Source organism: Macadamia integrifolia, chromosome 3 (assembly GCF_013358625.1).
Source record: "Macadamia integrifolia cultivar HAES 741 chromosome 3, SCU_Mint_v3, whole genome shotgun sequence".
In the NCBI taxonomy this organism is placed as follows: domain Eukaryota; kingdom Viridiplantae; phylum Streptophyta; class Magnoliopsida; order Proteales; family Proteaceae; genus Macadamia; species Macadamia integrifolia.
The window spans coordinates 15,780,687-15,802,037 of NC_056559.1; the positions used below are offsets into that span (position 1 = coordinate 15,780,687).

The 21,351-nt window shown below is 39.0% G+C and overlaps 3 protein-coding genes across 3 annotated transcripts; 2 read left to right on the forward strand and 1 right to left on the reverse strand.

The window, feature by feature from the left end:
* The first annotated feature begins 2,308 nt into the window (after positions 1-2,308).
* Positions 2,309-3,625, forward strand: LOC122074012 (PI-PLC X-box domain-containing protein DDB_G0293730). The gene has a single exon (XM_042638778.1). It carries the CDS (start codon positions 2,419-2,421, stop codon positions 3,373-3,375), a length of 957 nt encoding a protein of 318 aa, XP_042494712.1. The 5' UTR covers positions 2,309-2,418; the 3' UTR covers positions 3,376-3,625.
* A 38-nt stretch (positions 3,626-3,663) lies between these two features.
* LOC122074011 (monocopper oxidase-like protein SKU5) lies at positions 3,664-7,173 on the reverse strand. The gene is made up of 7 exons (XM_042638776.1): positions 6,667-7,173; positions 6,465-6,574; positions 6,112-6,382; positions 5,875-5,977; positions 4,628-4,979; positions 4,185-4,550; positions 3,664-4,119 (listed from the first exon to the last, which is right to left on the reverse strand). The coding sequence occupies exons 1-7, from the start codon at positions 6,844-6,846 to the stop codon at positions 3,822-3,824; spliced, it is 1,680 nt and encodes a 559-aa protein (XP_042494710.1). The 5' UTR covers positions 6,847-7,173; the 3' UTR covers positions 3,664-3,821.
* A 13,335-nt stretch (positions 7,174-20,508) lies between these two features.
* On the forward strand, positions 20,509-21,027 carry LOC122074188 (chaperone protein dnaJ 11, chloroplastic-like). The gene has a single exon (XM_042639046.1). The coding sequence runs from the start codon at positions 20,509-20,511 to the stop codon at positions 21,025-21,027; it is 519 nt and encodes a 172-aa protein (XP_042494980.1).
* Positions 21,028-21,351: the final 324 nt, after the last annotated feature.

The window sequence follows — 21,351 nt, forward strand, 5'->3', positions numbered from 1 at the left end:
ATTACTTTAAACATCATACATTCCAATGTTTTATTTTTGAGTTAGTATTTTATTAAAAAGAAGATTATGAAATATTTCACAAAAAGAAAGAAAATGTTTTATGTCCAAGAATGCAGCCCCTGCACAAGTGCACATAGAAGCATAAAAAAGACAAGTATATTTGCTTCTATAGGGGGTGGGATAGTCATTTTACCCCCTATGTAAGGGTGTCAATTTGGGACTAGAACTAGGAACTGTCCCGCTAAAACCTGGTATCAGACCGTCCCATTTATTAATGGGGCAGTAATGGGATCTGATTTGGAACCGAATAATAAATAGACAGGATGGTTCTGGGATGGGACTCCCAACGGGACTAGTACCAAAATACCAGTTTAAGTATCAGAAGGAACCATAACTACTGGTATTGTCTCAAAAAAAAAAAAAAAAAAAAAAAAAAAAAAAAAGAATTTTGCTCTCTTATTCAAAATTTATGGCTATAATTTGATACATTTAGGTAGTAATTTCTCTTATAGATGTTTCAGTTGATGGACCTTTATTTCTATGACTATAAACTTATTTGGTGATAGCAATAAAGCTACATCAAGGCTTATTTATTTGATTATCATTAATCTTTACTTGTTATTTTTGAGAAGTTTACATGTGATCTTAGATAGTTTGCAAAAGTAAAACTATGAAATTGATATTTGTATTTTAGTTTGCTATCTAAAGTAAGGCACCTTAGATCTTGTGATAATGAAAAATGCACAAAACTAATCATGAAACCATCTCGTTAAGGACCATTGAAGTTCTTCTCCATTTTTCACAATGGTTGGAACAGTTGAGAATTCGGTACCGTCCCATTCTGCTAGTAAATGGGACTGGAATCTAGGTTTGGTCCCATCAACTAAACGGGACGATATTGGGATTGATAACTTTAAAACTGATAAATGTATAGTCCCATCCCAGATATCAGGAACCATTCCGATTTACACCCCATACCTCCATGTGTCTAGGTGCAACCCCTAAACTCATTCATAGAAAACATTTTCCCAAAACAAAATTATGAAAGTATTTTTGTTTTAGGCTTAATTTGTATGTCTATTATGTTCTTACCTATGTCCCTTTCTTCTCGATAATTATAGCTTTTCCTATCCTCACCTTATTGGAATAAATGTTAAAACCATGGGTTTATTAATCAGTATATCGATCAATCCATATCAGTAGCAAATATGATTTATGCTTTTCGGGTTAAAATAGCCCAATCTGATCTAAGACGGTCGATCCATATAGGTATCAATATTGGTATCCATAGTAATCGATGCTAGAATATCCCTATTTAAAAAAAAATTCCCCTTTTTCCTAAAAAACGTGTTAATATATTAGTCAAATAATTGTTCAATAGTATATGATATTGTTTTTCCAGCTGGATAGGAAATAAACAAAGATAAAGAGGAAGGCAACTACTATGAAGGGAAGACTACAGCCATTTTGAATAGAATAGTAGTGATTAGACTAATGGAGGCACTAATTAGGGTTTGGGTTTGACCAATCAAGAATCAAGACATGTGGACATGGTACATAATTTTCACCGAGCTAGACAAAATAATTATATGCATGCGTTTGGTTTTTTTTTTATAATGAAGAACAAAAAACCCCTTCAATAATGAATCATATAAGGTAGCTTTCCTCCATTTAACAGTTGTTTTTAACTTATTTTAGGGTGAGAGAATCCTGTATGCTTATATGGTCACGAGATTCACAACACAAGCCAATGAAAAACCATATGGAGGCATTTGGGTAGGACAGCGAGGTCTTTTCTTGTTGGTCTGTATTTAGACGTAGAGCCATGCAAATGAGCAGGCTTCTTTCTCCCTTATTTTAAGATTATGCCATCTGTATAATGTAAGAAAAATGCAGCCGTGCAAACTAAGTCAGCACTCTCTTTCCTCTTCACACTCAATTGATAAACTGTCTTCATCCTTCAAATCCTTCACCATTGGCTAGCTGGATAGGAATGGACAAATAATGGACATTAAAAAGGATACAAGACACCAACCAACTCATAGTCTATCTTAGACAACCAAACACGTGGCCTAACTCAACTAACTCAACTAGAATAGAGATCAACCCCACAACCCTCAGGATTGGCAAAATGGTGGTCCGGACAAAGCCCCACAAATCAATTGTGGATTTCAAAGATCCACAATATCATGATAAGATCAACAGGGTTGAGGCCCAAACAATCAAACTGTGTGTCCTCGATTTGCAAAACTTCAAATCATTAATAATTTCCTTTAATACTTTACGTTTCCATGTCTTCCAATATAAACCACAAAAATCCATCATTCTTCTTCTCATCTCATATCAGAAGAAGAAGAAGAAGAAGAAGAAGAAGAAGAAGAGGAAGAAATTGGAGATATTCTTCTTCATCTTCTTCCCATGGGTGGCCAAGTCTCCAAACAGGTACAGCGTCGAAAGGCTCTCTCCACAGAGAAGAAGCTTCTCACTGGTCTGAAGAATAACTCAGGCAATGAATTCCCTGGTTCAGACTATCGTTCTCCAGATAGGAAGAATTGGATGCAAGGCCTCGACCCTCAAAGACTTCACATAAACCAGATCGTTTGGCCAGGTACCCATGACTCTGCAACAAACAAGATCGGAATCCCATGTATCACTCGTCCCTTCGCCCAGTGCCAATCTCTCTCCATCTACCATCAACTCGTCAGGGGAGCCCGTGTCCTTGACATCCGAGTCCGAGAGGATCGCCGGGTCTGCCATGGTATCCTCAAAACTTACAACGTCGAGGTCGTCATTAATGACATCAAGAAGTTCTTAGGAGAGACCCAATCGGAGATCGTAATCCTTGAGGTTCGCACTGAGTTTGGGCACCAAGATCCGCCGGAATTCGACAAGTTCCTGGTCGATCAACTCGGTGAGTTCTTGATCCACCAGGACGAAGGTGTTTTTGAGAAGCCCGTGTCCGAGTTACTACCAAAACGTGTTATCTGTGTATGGAAGCCAAGGAAATCGCCTCCACCCAAAGCAGGGGATCCATTATGGAGCTCAGGGTACTTAAAGGACAATTGGATCGACACCGATTTGCCGTCGACTAAGTTTGATAGTAATCTGAAGCATTTGAGTGAGCAACCGGTGGTGACTAAGAGGAGATTCTTCTATAGAGTGGAGAACACAGTCACACCCCAGCCAGACAACCCTGTTGTGTGTGTCAAACCTGTGACCCGTAGGATCCATGGCTATGCAAGGCTCTTCATTGCTCAGTGCTGTTCTAGTGGTTGTGCAGATCGATTGCAGATCTTCTCAACTGATTTTATTGATGAGGATTTCGTGGATGCTTGTGTTGGCTTCACACATGCTAGAGTTGAAGGAAAGGCTTGAGAATAGTTTAAGATCATCATGGGCTGGTCTTGGTTGCAGAGGTTCATATCTATATATCCTTCTTTCTTCTTCTTTTAATTTTTCCTTATATATATACTACCCATCACCTGCTTAATTGGGTTGTAAAAGAAAATTATATCTGAGTGGGATGCCTTATGCTCCATTGTTGATTTGAAGTGTGGTTGCTTGTAGATAAATTTGGGATTTTTTTTCCGAAGTTAATTATGAATGTGGTTTTGTTCAATTAAAATCCAAGAAAATTGATGGAACAGTGATTTGGATGATTAGTTTCAGTTTAAATTGGCTAATACTATAGGAAGAAGGGATAAAGTTTCTGGCTTTTCTGTTTACATCTTAGTCCAACCAATACAGGGGAGAAGTCATTTCAAGAAGAAATAAGAAGATTTACCAAAATTGACGGAGGACAAGTGCGAGTTGGTTTCCAATTAGGTAGAAGGACCAGCCCTTCCACATCTGATGACATTGGCAGGAATAGGAGTCTCATCTTGGATTGGTATAGTTGAAGGGTCATTCTGCCCAACCCCTTTCACTCTGATGTATAGTTCTTGGCCAAGGTACCATTTATCTACTTCTTGAGATCTCACATTCCACATCCCTTGGTTGTCCAATTCCACCATTATCGCCGTCCATGAGTTTGGGTACACCTGGATCGTCGACCGGGAAATGGCGTCGACCATGTTATAAGTTGATCTTCTACTCTCATCCCAGTTCCCCTCATCCATCCTATCATAAGGTAATCAAATAAGTAGCTAGAGTTACAAGGATATATAAAAACTTGAGTAACTTACCCAACAACAAAGAAGTTGTAGCCATCGATGTGCCAAGTTTGCAAGATTGGTAAAGGGTTCTGAAAGACAATGTGGATGAAATCTCTGTATTTGAGATCAATAACAGAGGTCCCCAATGCAGGATATCTACCATCTGGTGCTTTAGGAATGGAATCTGACTTGAAGACATCGTTAAGCTGGAAATAGTCAGCTAGCTTCAATGGCGTATCTGGGTGAACAAATGAGATCCCATTCACTGTGTAACGCTGATGATTTCCAATCATTGCCATATCATTCTCGAGGATGATGTTCTGTGATACATTTATGAGGCCGTAATGGAAGGAACCCTGTGGGTTTGGTCTAGCTGCTCCTACTGCTAAGTCCCACCTGCGTAAGAAAATAAAGTTAAGACACTTAAGACATGTGATTCCTCTGGGAAGAGGGTGGGCCTGGGCTATAAGTACCTTATTGAACGGGCTTGATCCATGGAGTATGTAAAATCAAATGGTGGAGGACCAGGTGGAAATGGGCCTATTGGATTTGTTAAAGAGCCTGGATACTGTATTACTGCGATACCAGCAAGTTCAGGAATGATGAAGCGAGAGGTTGCAACCATGTAATATGACCTTCCAGGTATTTGATTAGCAGTGACGAGGACTGAGTAGGATTGACCGACGTGGATGTCGATATTCTCATAATACTGTTTCAAGGTGTAGGATCCCTCCGTCTCAACCAGAAGCATCAGGTGGTCCTGAATTCTGAAGTTCACAGACGTTTTCAAGCCCACGTTTGAGATTCTTAGTCGATAGGTAGCTCCTGTAATCAAACACTGGTGGTTTTATTTCCATCATACAATTTACATGTCAATGGGAGGATGGGGAATTGTACAGTGCACACACAAAACCCAGGTTGTGCTGGGCCTCAGGTCAGCCAAGCCCTCAATGATTCCCCGAGCAAGCATCAATTGATATGGGCTTTGGACTTTGGACTTTGGACTTTGGAGGGGTTAGTCATTATGAAAGCCCCATCTAGGGTGTCTATAGGTTGGTTCGATTTGATTTCAGTCTGGGCTGAATGCTTTTCAATACGGTACTCAGTCAACCCGAAGCTGATTCGATTTGGTTCAATTTTGGTTCAACCCAAAGGTTGTTCAGTCTGATTTTGAGAATAAGGCTGCGTTGGGTAACATTCTATTGGAACGTTTCTGGAGTTTTTTCGTTTCAATATTAAGTGTTTGGTGCATCATAGATGAATTTCCGTTCTTTGGAACAAAAAGTGAAAAAAGAACAGTAGAAAACTGAAATTGACGGAATGACAAATAGCTGTTCCGTCTTCCCAGTTTATTTCCAAGTAAATAAATAAAAAAAAGAAAGAAAGAAAAGAAAATATTTGGGGGATTTTAGGGAAATCGTTCTCGATAAACTTGTCTTCCACCCTAACTCTTCATTTTTCACAATTTCATGCACAGAGAGGAGAGAAGACCCGCATTTTAAAACTGTTTCAGAAATTGATTCACCACATAGAAACTGAAATTTTCGTTTTTGATACGAAACATTTCTAGAAATATTACCAAGCGCAGCTTTATTCTCGATTCTAATTCGTATTTAGTTTTTATATTTCATATTTTGAACCAATCCAAAATCAAACAAATAGCCAAAATCAAACCGATCGACAGAGGGAAGGAGCCAAGCCAAAAATATGAAGACTTTACCTGGTCGAAATGCGAAATTTTCTTGGAAGGGACCAACGCCATTGATGAGAATCCCGTCAGGTGTGGGCAAATAGTTGCCACGATCAAGTGAAGCCCTCAATTCCTGTGAACCAAATTTCTTCCCTTCAAAATGAAAAAGCTTAAAGAAAAAACAAAAAATGGAGGGAAAAAGAAGGAGATTGAAGAAAATGGCATCATGGATCATCATCCTCAGAGATTAATTCTTCAAAAGCGTACCCTGTAGTCTGCATTGTGCCAATCTCCAATCAAGACATCGAATTCATGTTGTGGAGGAGAGAACGGGACGGGAATTACGATTCGATTGTTGATACGAATGGCTCCATACCCACCCGAGGCTCTCTGAAGAAGAAGCGAAGGGAAATAGAAAAAGCTTCCTATCTGATCCTTCACTTGGAAACTGTAAGTCCAGTTCTTCCCCGGCGCTATTGGACAGTTCGTCCCTTCCACCCCGTCCTGCCATGAATTCCTCCTCTGCTGTACTCCGTTCCTAGTAGTTTTTAAAGAAAACAGAAAACCCATTAACCCTGGAGAACAGAAATTAAAGAAAACGATCAATCATAATTAACTACCATGTGAGAAGGAACGGCTCATTCAGATTGTTGCGAACATTGATGTTCAAGATGTCGTTGGTCGTGGCGTTCAGCGTCGGACCAGGAAACTGCCCATTGATCACAATCACCTGATCATGGAAATTTATTTATGTTAATTAGAAAAAAAAAAAAAAAAAAAAAAACAGAGAGAGTGCGTTAATGGAGAATTCATGCCCAAGACCTGTTTGAAAATTCCCAGGGGAGCCAATGGAGTGTAAGAAACTGTCCAATCGAAGTAAAATTGAGGATTGTCGGCAATGGCGGATCCAAATAGTAAGAAAATTTGAAGTTGTACGAAAGAAGCATAGAGAAGAGACTTGAAGGAAGCGGCGGTGACTCTGAATTGTCTAAATGGTTCCATGATCAAGTAAGGGAAGCCCAGATGAACCAGTCAAAACAAAACTCTAATTCAGAATTCAGAGAACAGAAACTATGAAGTATCTTCGTGAGGAGCGTTATCTTTCTTTAAAGATTCGATAATGTTAGAAAATTGAAAAAGATTCAAGAATGTCGCAGAAAGATAAAGGTTCGAAAAGAATGGAAGAGAGAGAGAGAGAGAGAGAGAGAGAGAGATATGGAGAAGGGGATTTGGGAATAAAGACTAAAGAGAAGTTAGTGGTTAAAGACGAGGAGGAGAAGAAACTTCACTCCTAAGATTTGAAGGCCCGAATAGAGGAGAGATACAAGTTAGGTTGTTCACGTGGGCCATGCGAGTGAGAGAAGTGAGACGATGAGAATTGTAGAGAGAGAGAGAGAAAGCCATGCATGGCTTGAGTATGTTATCAATCTGAGATTAACCAGAGAAGTAGAGAGAGTATGCTTATAATATCATGTAATTTGGGAAATTCGATCTGGTCCAACGGTATTGAAACTTCAAAGTTTGAAAGCTTATAAAGATGAAACGCTTCCTTCACTAATCAGTTTCCTTCTTTAATTCCTTCGTGTTGTTATCTTCCTTTTTCTTTAACGCATATGAGAAAATAAGAGCCGCATGAATGAATAACAGTTGGAAAGCAGGTCGGGCACGCTGCTCCCATGCTACTCCAACACGGGGAGGAGCTACATTGAATGGAAAATTTCCTCTGGGAGAGGTTTCCCTAAAAAGTAGTGTGGCCTCCGCATCATTGCATGAATCAATGAAAACACACGTCAAAATATAAATAACAATGGAATTTTTGTTTTTCAGGGGTCAAGGTGGTCATTTCACGTCTCTTTGTTTCTGAGTGTAAAGGCCATGCTGCCTTCTAGGCTTCTTTTTTACCATAACATAAATCCATTGTTTTAGATGCATGCATAACTTACGTTATTGCCTCCCTTTTTTTTTCTCTCTCGTCCCACAATAGAGGGTAGATATGTCATTTCATAGAAGGAGGCACTAGTGTACCTTATGCAGTCTGGAAGTGTTTTTCTTCCATTTTGGTAGGGAAAAAGAAACCTAAAAGGCTATGCATGTGGCCCCTACACCAAAACATAGTGGGGACGAAATGACCATTCCACCCCTCATGCAAGATGGAAATCCCGCCCCTATTGATACTTCTATTAGTTCTCCCATTGGCCCATGTGTTGGTGTAGGGGTCATATTGTCTTTTAAGAAACCTTCTCCCATTTTGTTATTATGCACTATGAATGTGTGAAAATATCAAAATGTAGTGTCTATTGTGCAAGAAGTACTTTCAACTTCATCTGACAGAAAACAAGAAAATAATAACAATCCGGATCACCTCCTTGTACAATGACGTTAACTAATGTCCTTGCACCTAAGATAGCCGACACATGGCAAACCATGATGAGCCATCCTTTGCTATTTTTTTTTTTATTAATATAAAATAGTGGGATCTTCTTCTTCTCCTTCTTCCTCTTTCCCCCGATCACATTTCTCTCCCTTAGGCCTCAACAAACACTCCCTCTACAACTTACCGTCCCTCCCGTTGCCCCTGCCCCAACTCAACTTCTTCCTCCCACACCCACGCCTTGCCCCACGACTCCACCCCATACCCATCTGTAAGCCCACCCCATCCCTTATGTTTTTCCTCCTTAAACCATAAGATCGAACCATTCAGCAACACAATGAAGGGAAATGAAAAACAAATGTAGGAAGTCAGCTTGGGAGTTATTGAGAGACTCGAAGCCAAGGGTAGATTGGAGTCCTAGCGTTGGGTTTCAATCTTACATTCTCTGTCAATGGTAAGGGTGTTAATCGGTTCGATTTCGGTTTAAACGTATGGATCGGTTTGGTTCACATTTATTTGACTAAAACCATAACCGCACCATTTACTAAACGGTTCCACTTTTTGAAACCGTGACCGTTTAGTAAACGGTTTTGGTTTCCACGGTTTCTAAACGGTGTCGGTTTCACGATTTTAAACGGTTTCGATTTCGGTTTATTCCATACAGTTTGTAAAACGGTTCACAATCGGTTTGTTATAACTTGCGACCATCTCTAAACTGAAGATCATAAGCTAATCCAAAAATAATTGGCAACTACAAACAAGAGATTCTATATTAACAATAGTATGTCTTAATTTGATAATCTAGTGCCATTTCTTTGCATGGTCATTCTCAAACTTTTAGAACTAATATCATACAACACCCAAATCCAGTCTTCTACAACATAAAATATTAAAATGACAGGTGGTTCAACCAAAACACGCAACCATCTTTAAACTGAAGATCATAAGCTTATCCAAAAATAATTGGCAACCATAAATAAGAGATTCTATATTAACGATGGTATGTCTTAATTTGATAATCTAGTGCCATTTCTTTGCATGGTCATTCTCAAACATTTAGAACTAATATCATACAACATCCAAATCCAGCCTTCCACAACATAAAATATTAAAATGACAGATGGTTCAGCCAAAACACGCCATCTATGATAATGTAATAACATAGTAATATATATGGATTACAAGTTCATGATCTAAAGCCTAAACTTGAACTGAATTGCAATAAATCATACAAAAGCAAGATGGACACTTAATTTAATTGTTAATTGTTATACAGATTATTGCCTCTGCTTTATTTAATTGTTATACAGATTAATTGGATCGATTTAAACGGTTTCAATTGGGTTTGAAACCAACGGGTTTTGCGGTTAAAATGGACCCTACCCGTTTAGCTAATCTGCCTGAAACTTGAAACCATAACCGCACCATTTACTAAATGGTTTTACGGTTTCGGTGCAAACAGATCGATTCAATTTTAGTAAATAGTTTCGATTACAAATTCACATCCTTAGTAAGTGGTGGTGCATGGTTGATGCTCTCCTGACTAAAGACCAACTCAAAAATTGAATTATTTTGGTTTCACCATTTTGTTGTTTTTCTTGTTGTAACCCGGCAGTCACTGAGAGGGGGGGTGAATCAGTGAGTTCAATTCTGATACCTAAAAACATGTCCGATGTCTGACCAATAAGAACCTGATATACCTGTCCCTGTTTGCACACAGTCGTATGCACACTCAGCCTCTCATAGGCACTTCCAAGTGTGCACACCCATTCCACATTCCACGCACTTCAATATAAAATGCAAACAACAAGCACCCACAACACAGGGTTTTTACGAGGTTAGGCAATTTGCCTACATCCCCGGAGTAGTGCCTGTAAAGGCTTCGTACCTACTCAATACACTACTTTTGACTGCACCCACAGTCGGGAGCACCCACACCCAATTTTCTCAAGCCGAAGCTGAGATGTCACTCGTAGTGCCGATACAATGTGTAGCACCCACTACACGGGAGCACCCACTCCCGGTGCTTAGCACCCACTAAGCACACAATAAATAATACAATTAAATTGGGCTTATATCAATGCCCTACAGTCAAGCTTTGCCTAGCATATGCATCCACAACTAGCTAGCATGCTTACAATTCATCCACAACTAACCTAGCAGGTATACATTCATCCACAACTAACCCTAACATACATACATACATGTAATGTAAAATCCAGGGTTAGAGAATCTCACAACCGATTGCCTGGGATGACTGGAAACTTGTACTGACAAGTTTGGTGCTCACACCTTCTCTCTCCTTGGCTTCTTGCTCTTCAAAGCAAACACATCTTTGCTTTCTTCTCTTCTTCCTTGGCTTTGAGTTAATGTACCATTAACACACTTCAACCACCTCTTTTACCTCCTTTAATGGCCTAAGAACATTTATCATCAAGAATGTATGTTCATTCAAGGACCAACAAAGAGGGGAAGCTTCTCCTACCAAAACCGTAGCCTTCTTTCACTCAAAACCCATTTTTCTTGCTTCCATGGTGTAGGGCTTGAAAAAACGAAGAAGCTGCAACTTGGTTCACCCAAATCCGACTTAAAATGAAGGAGATATGACCTTTTGAAGTTGGAGCAATGAGATAGCCCGAAATGGAATCTTCGTACGGGTGGCGTAGGCTACACCGGCGGCGCGCGCAACAGGGGCGAAATCTGACCGTAGATCTCATATAAGAGATCTTATAATCCAAGCCGTCCGATTAAACCAACGGACAACAGATCCAAACCGTTAGATTTGAATCTTGATGACGTCATCATGACGTAGGCGCTGACATCGTCAGAAGTGTTGTCGATCTATGATTGGTTGCTTTTCCGGATTTTAAGGGAGCTTGTCTCCCACTCACAAAAGAGAAATGGCATATCGATTGTTGGATCCGAATCCTCCATGATACTTTAATCAGATTTCATGAGATCATTAAGATCAGAATCTTTTTATACCTTCTATACACGCGCGAAACACCACAACATACCTTAATAAGGTGTAGCGCCAGTGCATCAAGAATTATGCACGTAACCAATAAAATTCTATGCGCAAGCATCTATCTCGTCCATGTCAGTGCAAAATCTCAGCAGCCTTTGGATGGGCATCAAGCCTACGTGGTCGAATCTTGACCGTCCATTTCACTTCCCTTTACTCCTCTTTATTACAATCAAGCCCCTGCCTCCATATGTTTCAGTGCTTAAAGACCCCTTGCAACTCAGACCTTCAAAATCTTTAAATTACACAAAAGCCCTTCAAATTTCAAAATTAAATTCCGAAAAACCCACCCAACACCGAGAGCAACTAATGGATTTTCGGTTTGGATTTTCGAATCGACTTTACGGAAACGCTTATAACTTTTTCATACGATATCCGATCGAGATGAAATGAAGTGCGTTGGAATCATAACTAGATGCTCTACGACTTTTTAGAAGACTCAATCATCTGAATCATCCATGTAAAAAGACCAAAATGCCCCTACACCTTTCCAATGACGTATCTTTCTCATACGCAATTGGAATGCGATGAAATCAGAACCGTTAGAAATATTATATTTTTGTCGTATTTTTACATGTAGAACACTTCCTTTAAAAAAATCATCTTCAATGCCGAAACTGCCCTCGACTGCCATAAATGCTGTAACTTCTTCATACGGTATCGGAATGTGACGAAATCAAATGCACTGGACTAGGAAAATTACCATCTATCTTTTTCATGAAGAACCGATCTTCCAAAAATGTCATTTTCATTGCCGAAAATGCCCTCGATCGTAAATAGGTCAATTTGCCAGTTTTGACCCAGAAACCCGCACCACCTATTAATGATGTATTAAACCACTCCATGCATACCAAGCTGCTCTGTTATATCATCGGTGACACTGGATACTGCCATGTCATCATTTTCATCTACGTCACCCAAACTGGCCACGTCATCACCGCCACGTGGCCGAGTTGCCAACAAGGACAACCATAAAACAACATTTCTAAGCAGGACTTGAGAGTAGAGATCATCTCGTCTTTGGATGTGCATTCCCTAGTTGTATTTGGGAGGATATTTGTAAGCTCTACTCTCCCTATAGGAAGGGTGGAAGAGATGTTCTTAGGAAAGCGGTTTGAATTGGCAAGACATTCCATGGCTACTTTATTAGTAGTAGTATAGATAAATTAGCATTTTGTTGCACTATTTCCCTGATATGGTAGGAGAGAATGGTTCTCATTGTTAGAAACCTGATACCAGTTATTGCAACGGAAACGACTAGGATCGATATTTGTGGTTTTAGGGAGCAAGAGAAAATGATAGTAAAATAAGCAAATAGAAAAGACACTCAAAAAAACAAAGTTTTATATGGTTCGGCTTTTGGCCTACGTCCATGGGCGAAGATAGGAACACGAATTCACTATGATGTGAATAACATATAAATGGTGATAACACTCTCTCAATACCCAAAACCCAAATACACTCACTGCTCTCTACAAAATATCTCTCCCTGAATTCCTACTCACAGGAACAACCAATACAAAAAACAAAAGATACTACAAATGAGTACAGAGGGCTATCCTCTCACCTCCTATTCTCCTTAACCCGTTCTGTTCGGATGTCTCAAAGAGCCTATAACTCCCTCTATTTATAGGAGAGGAGAGGGAATTGTAAACCATGTTTTAACTTCGTGGCCGGTGCCATAGCCGCCTCGGCCTCCTCTTCTTCAACATGGTAGGTGGAGGGCGGTGCCAACCATGGCCGGTGCCCCCTCCCTTCTTATTTCTTTTCCTTCTTTGATAAAATGCACTACAATCATGAATAGTGAGGTTTTGTCTTCTTCTCAATTAAGAGGATGAAGACATTGTCTTCATCTTGACTTATGGGCTACCCACCCATATGGTGGGGCTCATATCAACACTTATATGGTGTTTGATCCACACGTGGAATCCACCGAATGTGAAAGCTTGTTGTATGAAGAGAGAGAACAAATGGATTCCATGTGTGGATCAGGCACCGAATGAGAATGGTTCTCATATGAGGACCCGATCTAGACTTGAGAGGCGTTTGGATCAGGCACCAAACAAGAATGGTTCTCGTATAAGGACTTGATCCAGACTTGAGAGGAGTTTAGATCAGATCCTCATACAAGAATGGTTCTCGTTTGGTGTCTGATCCACACGTGGAAGATCTACTCAATTGGAAAGCCTCTTGTACAAAAAGAGAGAGAACAAGTGGATTCCATGTGTGGATCAAGCACCGTACGAGAATAGTTCTTGCACAAGGACCTGATCCGGACTCAAGAGGAGTTTGGATCAAGTCCTCGTATGAGAAGGGTTCTCGTATGGTGTCTGATCCACACTTAAAATCAACTCAATGTGAAAGCCTGTTGTATGAAGAGGGAGAACAAATGGATTCTATATGTGGATCAAGCACCATACGAGAATAGTTCTCGTACGAGGACCTGATCCGGATTCCTCCATTTATTCTAGAACAAGTTTTGTCCAAAAACCTCTATTGTTAGTGACATTCATAAGGATTTGGTAGACCTGTGTAGAGCCTCACCTCCTAGGGTTCCCAAATTCCCTATGAATGTTTTTCTTTCAGGTACTTGGTGGATTGTTCCTTGGACCTACTCATCTTAGTCTTCGACTTCTTTGGATTTAAAATTTTTATCCATTGTAAGCTTATTGTGAGTTCTGTAAGCCTTGTGGTGATTTGTGTTGGTTGATGGCCTTTGTTTGTTCTTAATATGCATTAAGGGCCCCTCCTTCGGTTGTATATATCTTTTTTCTTTTCTTTCTAATAAATTTGATTAACTGATAAAAAAATAAATAAATATACTTGCTATTATTTTTTTTTATTTTTTATTTTTTATTTGTTTTTTTGGGTGAAACTTACTATCATTACCGGATAGGATTCCTCTCCATAGAGCCCAGGGACCAGAGAGTGATCCCACGGTTGGGGTGACCTACTATGGAATCACTCTCTGATCTCTAGGCTATGTGGAGAGGAGCCGGATCCATATTTACCTTCCATTAAAGAGAGGAAAAGGGTTCTTACCAAAAAAATTAAAAGAGAATAAGAGTTGGGGATCAAGGTATCTCAACATAACATTTATAAATGATGAGATACCTCAGCTCAAACATAATGTTTATGAAATGTGAAGTATCCAAGCATAACTTCTCTAAGCATTAAGTAGCTTAAGTGTAATTTACACACTATTAATTTATGTGGTAGAAACCTCACACAGTCTATCTATGGGAGTTCTTAATTAAATCTTCAAGTGAATACATGGACTCCCGCAAAACCCCCTCCCCCTTTCTCAAACTAAGGCATTCTATCCAATGCATAATTTTTTTTTTTTTTTTGGGTAGAGAAAAAGGGTGTTCCATGGTAGTGATCATAGCTCCCAGGACAAGTCCCCGTACGGCAAGCGGTGCTTCCGCAGGATCAATGGGCAATAGTGAGATATACCAAGACTCGAACCTACAACCAGCCGACTTGAGCGATGATGGGTTGAGGGCATTTCCGCCACTAGGCTACCAACCCCATTGGTATCCAATGCATAAAATGACTCCCCTAGGACATGAGCATGATTAGCTAATAGATCTTCTCATTTATTACACTCTTCATAGAGACATATTGGAACCTAATGTCCCATGGTCTCTTCTATAAATCTTGTAGGCTAAATTAATAGGTTCTAAATTTCTATTTCCTAACATGGAGATTCTATACCATATAGCAAAATATCTAACCATTACCTTCTATACGGAGGAGATTCTTGCTACTGTAACATCCACATGCCACCAAATGATAAGGGTTCACGAAAGAGTGTAACTCCCCACCCCCCCATAAAAAAAAAAAAAAAAAACAAATCGGATGCATGACGTACTGTAATTGTAATTCCCCCTTCCCACTCTCCACTCACCACTCCCACCCCAACCCAACTTTGGACACCACCCCTGACAACTGAGCTATTGATGGGGATAAGATTCCTCTACATAGAGTTCAGGGATCAGAGAGTGATCCCACGGCTGGGAGACCTTGAGACATGTGCCCAGGTCCTCCAGCCGTGGAATCACTCTCTGATCCTGAACCTCAATGGTCACTGGGCTATTGAAGAGTGCGTATGATAAAAACCAATCACATTTTTTTAGGGAGGTGGGCGTGGGGATAAATAATTCCTTCTCCACAAATCTTGACTGTCACATAAAGTCTGTTGAAAACTTTCCTGGTACAGAGCTTGTTGTATTGGGCCTGAACCGCTGAGCCGATTCATGTCATTCACAAAATAGATTTAGCCAGCAACAAAGGCCCTTCGGCCTGCTTTAGCTATGTAACCATGTTGAGGAAGACATGGGCTTATCTTGATTTGGCCCAAACCTTGGATTGGACAATTGATGATCCAAATTCCAAAATATCAAATTAGATTTGTGATTGGAACAAGCCAAAAAAGGATAAAATTTTCATTAACGTACTAATGTTTAAAAGCAATATATGTCACACAAGGCATAAGGAACTTAATTGTCAAATTTGAACTTAACTATTATTCAAAAGGGTAACCCATCTTCCGATTAAACTTATCATATCATAGAAGGGAGGATGAAAATTTCACCACCAAGTTGATCAAATTTCACCTTGGTTTTGTCCGCCCCTATCTCTTAGGGCTTGTATTTTGGCCTTTTCTTCTCAGACTGGCTTTCTTTGTATAGGATATTTATCCTTGATTATCGGGAAGGTTTTGTTTTGTTTTGTTTTTTTGTTGTTTTTTTTTTTAATATATTTTTTATTCCAAAAAAAAGAAAAGAAAAAAAAGACTCGTAAATCCATAATACTATTCGGCATTGTTTCTACACCTGGGTAATTGTTATAAGCCAGATTTAACCCTTTAGTAGGTCGTGTGCGGGTTTGGTGAGTAAAAGCAGAACTAGCATAAGGTTTTGATTTACTCGTCAATATAGATCCTCCAACAAAGGCTCTTCCTCTCTCCCTCCCGCTGGTTTGTGGTTAATTAATTAACATCCCAGGATAAACATCTTGATTTGTGATTCAAGAGTACTATAGGTGATATTCCTCCAGGCTATTGCAATTAATATAATGGTGGCAGTTGATTATGATTTTTGATGTAAAGTATTATAACAATATTCATGAAATTGTGTTATTATTAGAAGTTGACATTGTATTTTTAGCATCAGCACATATGGTTTATGCTTTTCCTCTAACCCATACCGGTGTATGCATAGTGTCTTCCTTCAAAGAATATTTATTGATGAATTTATTTATTTTTATGTTCTACTTCTTCCTAGCTTCCTCCCATGGTTTTAACTTCCCTTAGCTTCTGATGAGGGCATCATATGAGGTTTCAAGATGGGAGTCATCATGATTCTTAACTATTTTATTCATTATTTTGTAGGGAGATTGAAAAAGCAAGCGATTTTGGGTTCAACCACGTACTATAGGCACGCACTCAGGTGGCATCAGATATGCCATGGCAAGAAGTAAAGGTCACTATAAGATCAAAACTAAAATCTATATAATTTTAAAATTTTAAAATATAAAAAAAAAAAAAAAATGGGGATTAAGAGCGGATCGAAATAAACTAAGAAAGTTCCAAGTGTGTCGAACACACGAACTGTAAAATATTCATTCTCTAATTTATAGGTTGATCTTTTGAGATAGACATGAAAGCGATAGGCGATTCCACCGTTTCCTTCTGGTGCAGCGTCTTGACAGGTAGGACGGCGATCCCACTAGCTGATTAACTAGCCGTGGGGGTTACAAGGGGTGCAGGAGCCCCCCTGCATAGAGGGGGTGTAGGGGGCACGACCCTTGTTCGAATTTTTTATTTGACGGCAGTTGTGTATTTTTCAGATTAGGGTTTTCCACTATATATTTATAATGAGAGTTTCTTTCTCTGTAATGCAAGCAATACTAAAAGGTGTGAGGGACGAGCACTATAATCCTATTTTCCATTGATAATGAAATAGGATCTTATCTCACTGAGGATGTAGGCAATCTTATCGAACCTCGTAAATCTGTGTACACTGTATATTCTTATTTTTTCATTATCTTATATATCGTTTTAGGGTTGCGTTTCTACAAAAAATGACTCTCGGTTTCCTTCAGAAGTCTTTGAGAGAGAGAGAGAGAGAGAGAGAGAGAGAGAGAGAGAGAAGTAAGTGGTGTAGGGCAACTCAATTGGATTTGCTTGTGAGCAATTTTGGATTGACGTAATATGATGAAGAACTTGGTAGGCACATGCTCATGGTTATCGATAATTTTTCTAAAAAAACCTAAACCCAAATCCAGTTCCACTTGGTGGTACTACTAGAAGCATTCTCTCTTTCTTTGTTCTAGACTCCCTCAGAAAGATTATTCCTAGCTAGCTTCTAGAATAAAATCATCAAAACAGATGGTCCCGTATCTGGTTTTCCCTTAGACCCTTATTCTGGACTGAATGAAATTGGGAAAAAGACACATGCAGTCCCTCGATTTTAAAAATACTTACTAGTAAGCTTCAAATAGATTTCCAGATTTTCTAGTTTTTGTCTATATTTACTTGGGAAAAAGACACATGGTATGTACGTTTGCACCACAAGAACAATTTAAATAGAGATGAATGCATTGATCTCAGCTGTTCAATGCTTCGATTGTGTTAAGAGTCGTAATGCTGCATCTCTCATGAAACTTGTCATACTACCAAAACCCTAGCTAACTATATATAATCCATTTATGCTAGATTTGTTAAGATATTTCTATTTTAAATTTGGATTGATTTCATTAAATAGATAGTAGTTAGATTTTTGGTCAAGAAACTGAAATTGTTTTGATCAAATCAATAAAAAATATTTTAAGAATAAAAAATCTATTTGATAGTTCAATTTTAAGAATAAATTCTTTATTTTTCTTTGGAGAGAGTGGTGGTGACAGTGGCGAGACCATCATGAGAAGAAGAAGTGAGGTATTTTATTTTTAACATGAAATTAATGTTTTACGCATCATTATCATGTGCTCATTTCATAGCTTGAGTGAAATCAAAACAATTGAAACAACTTCTTAGCTATTTTAGAATTTCTATTCCAATTGATGACTATTTAGCTGAAATAAGGTGTAAAAATCAAATCAAACAATTTCAGAAATAAAAATCATAAGAAGGCTCTGCTTCTAATCACCATCTTTTTACATGCCTTCTACGAAATGTTAATCTAATATAGACGACAATGACCCATGACGGTGAGGCACTGTGTAAAGATGTATCATATATCAATGTAGTAAGGCCAAGGACACTACAAGAAAAGTGCTCAAAGATGGAGGTTTTTCTTGCTATCATATGCCTAAAAACCGGCGGCAAATACCTAGAGCTGCAATTTGTGGGCTTAAAAAAAATAAGAGATCATATCAATTGAACTGACTGACTGAACTCCTTATCATTCTCGGTTGGATTTTTCTTTTTAAAAGCCATTAAAAGATTGAAACGGACCATTAAGACCGAAACAAGAAGAATCTGTAAGACCATAAAATCAATAAAATTCAATATATTTTCAAAAAATTTCCTTTCATGTATTAAAAATCCAAACTGATAAGGTGTCGTTAAAAAAATAAATAAAATTGACAATAGATCAAAATCAACTAGAAAATATAGAAGCTATTGGTTTTTGTTTGGCGTTTGTAAGCCTAATACGGTAACTGTCGATGTACGATGTCATGTATTCTGTTGCAGTTTAACTTAGGGAGTACTGGTGTAGCCCCCCCTGACAGAATGGCAGTGCATTATTTGTTCTTGTTTTTCCATTATCTTCGGCATCACTTTTAGGTTTGCGTTTCTACAGGAACACTATATTGATCCCATTTTTTCTGATTTGATATACACACTTAATAAATAATTACAAAAAAAAAAAAAAGGACAAACAGACCAAACCAATTGCTTCGAAAGTATGTCACTAACATTAGCATTGTAGCAACAGTTGATTAAATAGTTGATGGTGAAGATATGAGGAGGATTGGGGAGAGGTTAGAATGAACCACCACCATTCAAATTTGAAAGGATTAAAAAGCAGATCCATCGGTCCATGATTAAGTTTTCTTGAAATTGAACAGACATTACAGCCACTACTTGTCACCTTGAATAGGGTATCCAACTCTCTATTTCAGCAAATTCGACCTTGTCCATTTTTTTATCGTCCTAATTTCCCTTGGTACCAAAAGTTAGTAAACATGGGATAGCAAAAAGAATAGATGCATAGACAGTTTGATCTGTATAAACTTGCATCAAAATTTAAAGACTATATTTTTGAAAAGATTAAATTCTCTTCATTTGAAGAAGAAGAAGAAAAATTCCTTCACCACTGGTGATACGACCTTTGATTGAGCTCCCCACCCATTAAGTATAATATCGAAATATCATTTCCCATGACAATCAAAAGATTAGATCTCCATGATAAGAAAAATCTCTGATATTTTATAAAAAATCTCTGATATTTTATAGAAAATATAGTTTGTTATATATGACTCGTAGCAATACCATAAAATCGAATACCAGGTAAACCATATCGAAAGCCTTTTTAGTTAGATGTATTAAATCTAATATGATCCATGGTGCAATGTGGAGAAAATGTTAAAAAGGTAGCATATAAAAAAAAAATGCATCAATGTCAGATCTGAGTCACCTGACAACCAATTGGCCCCATTATTTTGACCAAAAAAAAAAAAAATTACAATAAGACCTTGTAATGTATGTAACTTTGTATGGACAGGGCCGCTGGAGAGAAGATGGGAAGGACGAAAGAACCAAGGATGAGAGAGAAAATGGATAGAGCTGAAATGAATGAATAGACTTGCTAAGTCACCACCAGAGTACAAAAGCCACAAGGACAAGAATTGTCATAATTATAAGGGTCCCCAATTAGAATCCTACTTCCTCCTTCCTTTTTATTTTTTTTATTTATTTATTAATTTTTTTTTTTTTTAAGGCAAAAGGGGTTTCTGGTTTTAGGCAGATTAAATCCTCCCCGGGCTCTTACATAATCTTTGCACCACGTATAAACTGGGAGCTTTCGGGCCTAGTGAATCTCAGGTGGATGACTCCAAGAAATTATACAACGCCGAAGTTTTGATCGCAGGAACTCGCTTCTTAATGCGGAGTCTCATATCCTCCCTCGTTTTACAAATTATAAATATAGCTGAAAGCCCTCTTCTCTTCTTCAGTCTCTTCTTTTCTATTTCAAAACTGTAAAATAGAACTGCAATTCCCCAACACTAAAGCCCTCGATCACGGATCATTTATCAAATGGTATCCGCTGCCGCGTCCTCGACTTCTTCTCTGGGATCATCCTCTCCCTGTTTTCTAGGCCAAAAGTTCCCCTCCAACAGCACTACTAGTTCTTCTCTCCCTGCTCCGTCTTGTGTCAGATTCCGGTCACCTCGAGTCGCCGCTACCTACACCTCGGCGGAGAAGACCAGGTCACCTCACCTCTATTCTTCCAACATGGCTTCGCCGGCATCGCTTTATGAAGTTCTCTGTATACCAAGAAACGCTACCTTTCAGGAGATCAAGGCAGCATATCCGCGGTTGGCGCGCGTTTGTCATCCCGATGCGGTGGCCACAGACCTAAAAGACACATCGGCCAATGAATTCATGAAGATCCACGCCGCCTATACTACTCTCTCCGATCCTCAAAAGCGCACCGATTACGACCGGGACCTATTCAGCCGGCAAAGACTTTATAGATCTCCGTCGTCCGCCTCTTCCATGTCTGGATTTTCTGGCTATACTCGCCGGAATTGGGAGACGGATCAGTGCTTGTAGACAAATGTCTCGGTTGCTTGGGGGGTCTTTCTTTCCCCCTCCGTTTAAAAACCTTAAAACCTCAAGGATTTAAACTAAGAGAATAGGAAGAGAAATGATGATACACTGAGCATGACCCTTTGTGCATACGGAGATAGATCACCTGTGGGTGACCTATATTTTATGTAAGCCCATGACTGATACAGAGATTAGGACGGTTGTGTTCCAAGGGTTTGGATTGTCTTCTTGGGAGATTCTTTTAATCTTGTTGGGCTGTTGTTGCCCCTGTTGTCACTAAGGATGTCTAACATTTCTTTTCCAAGGTGTTCATGTTGAGGAAATTCA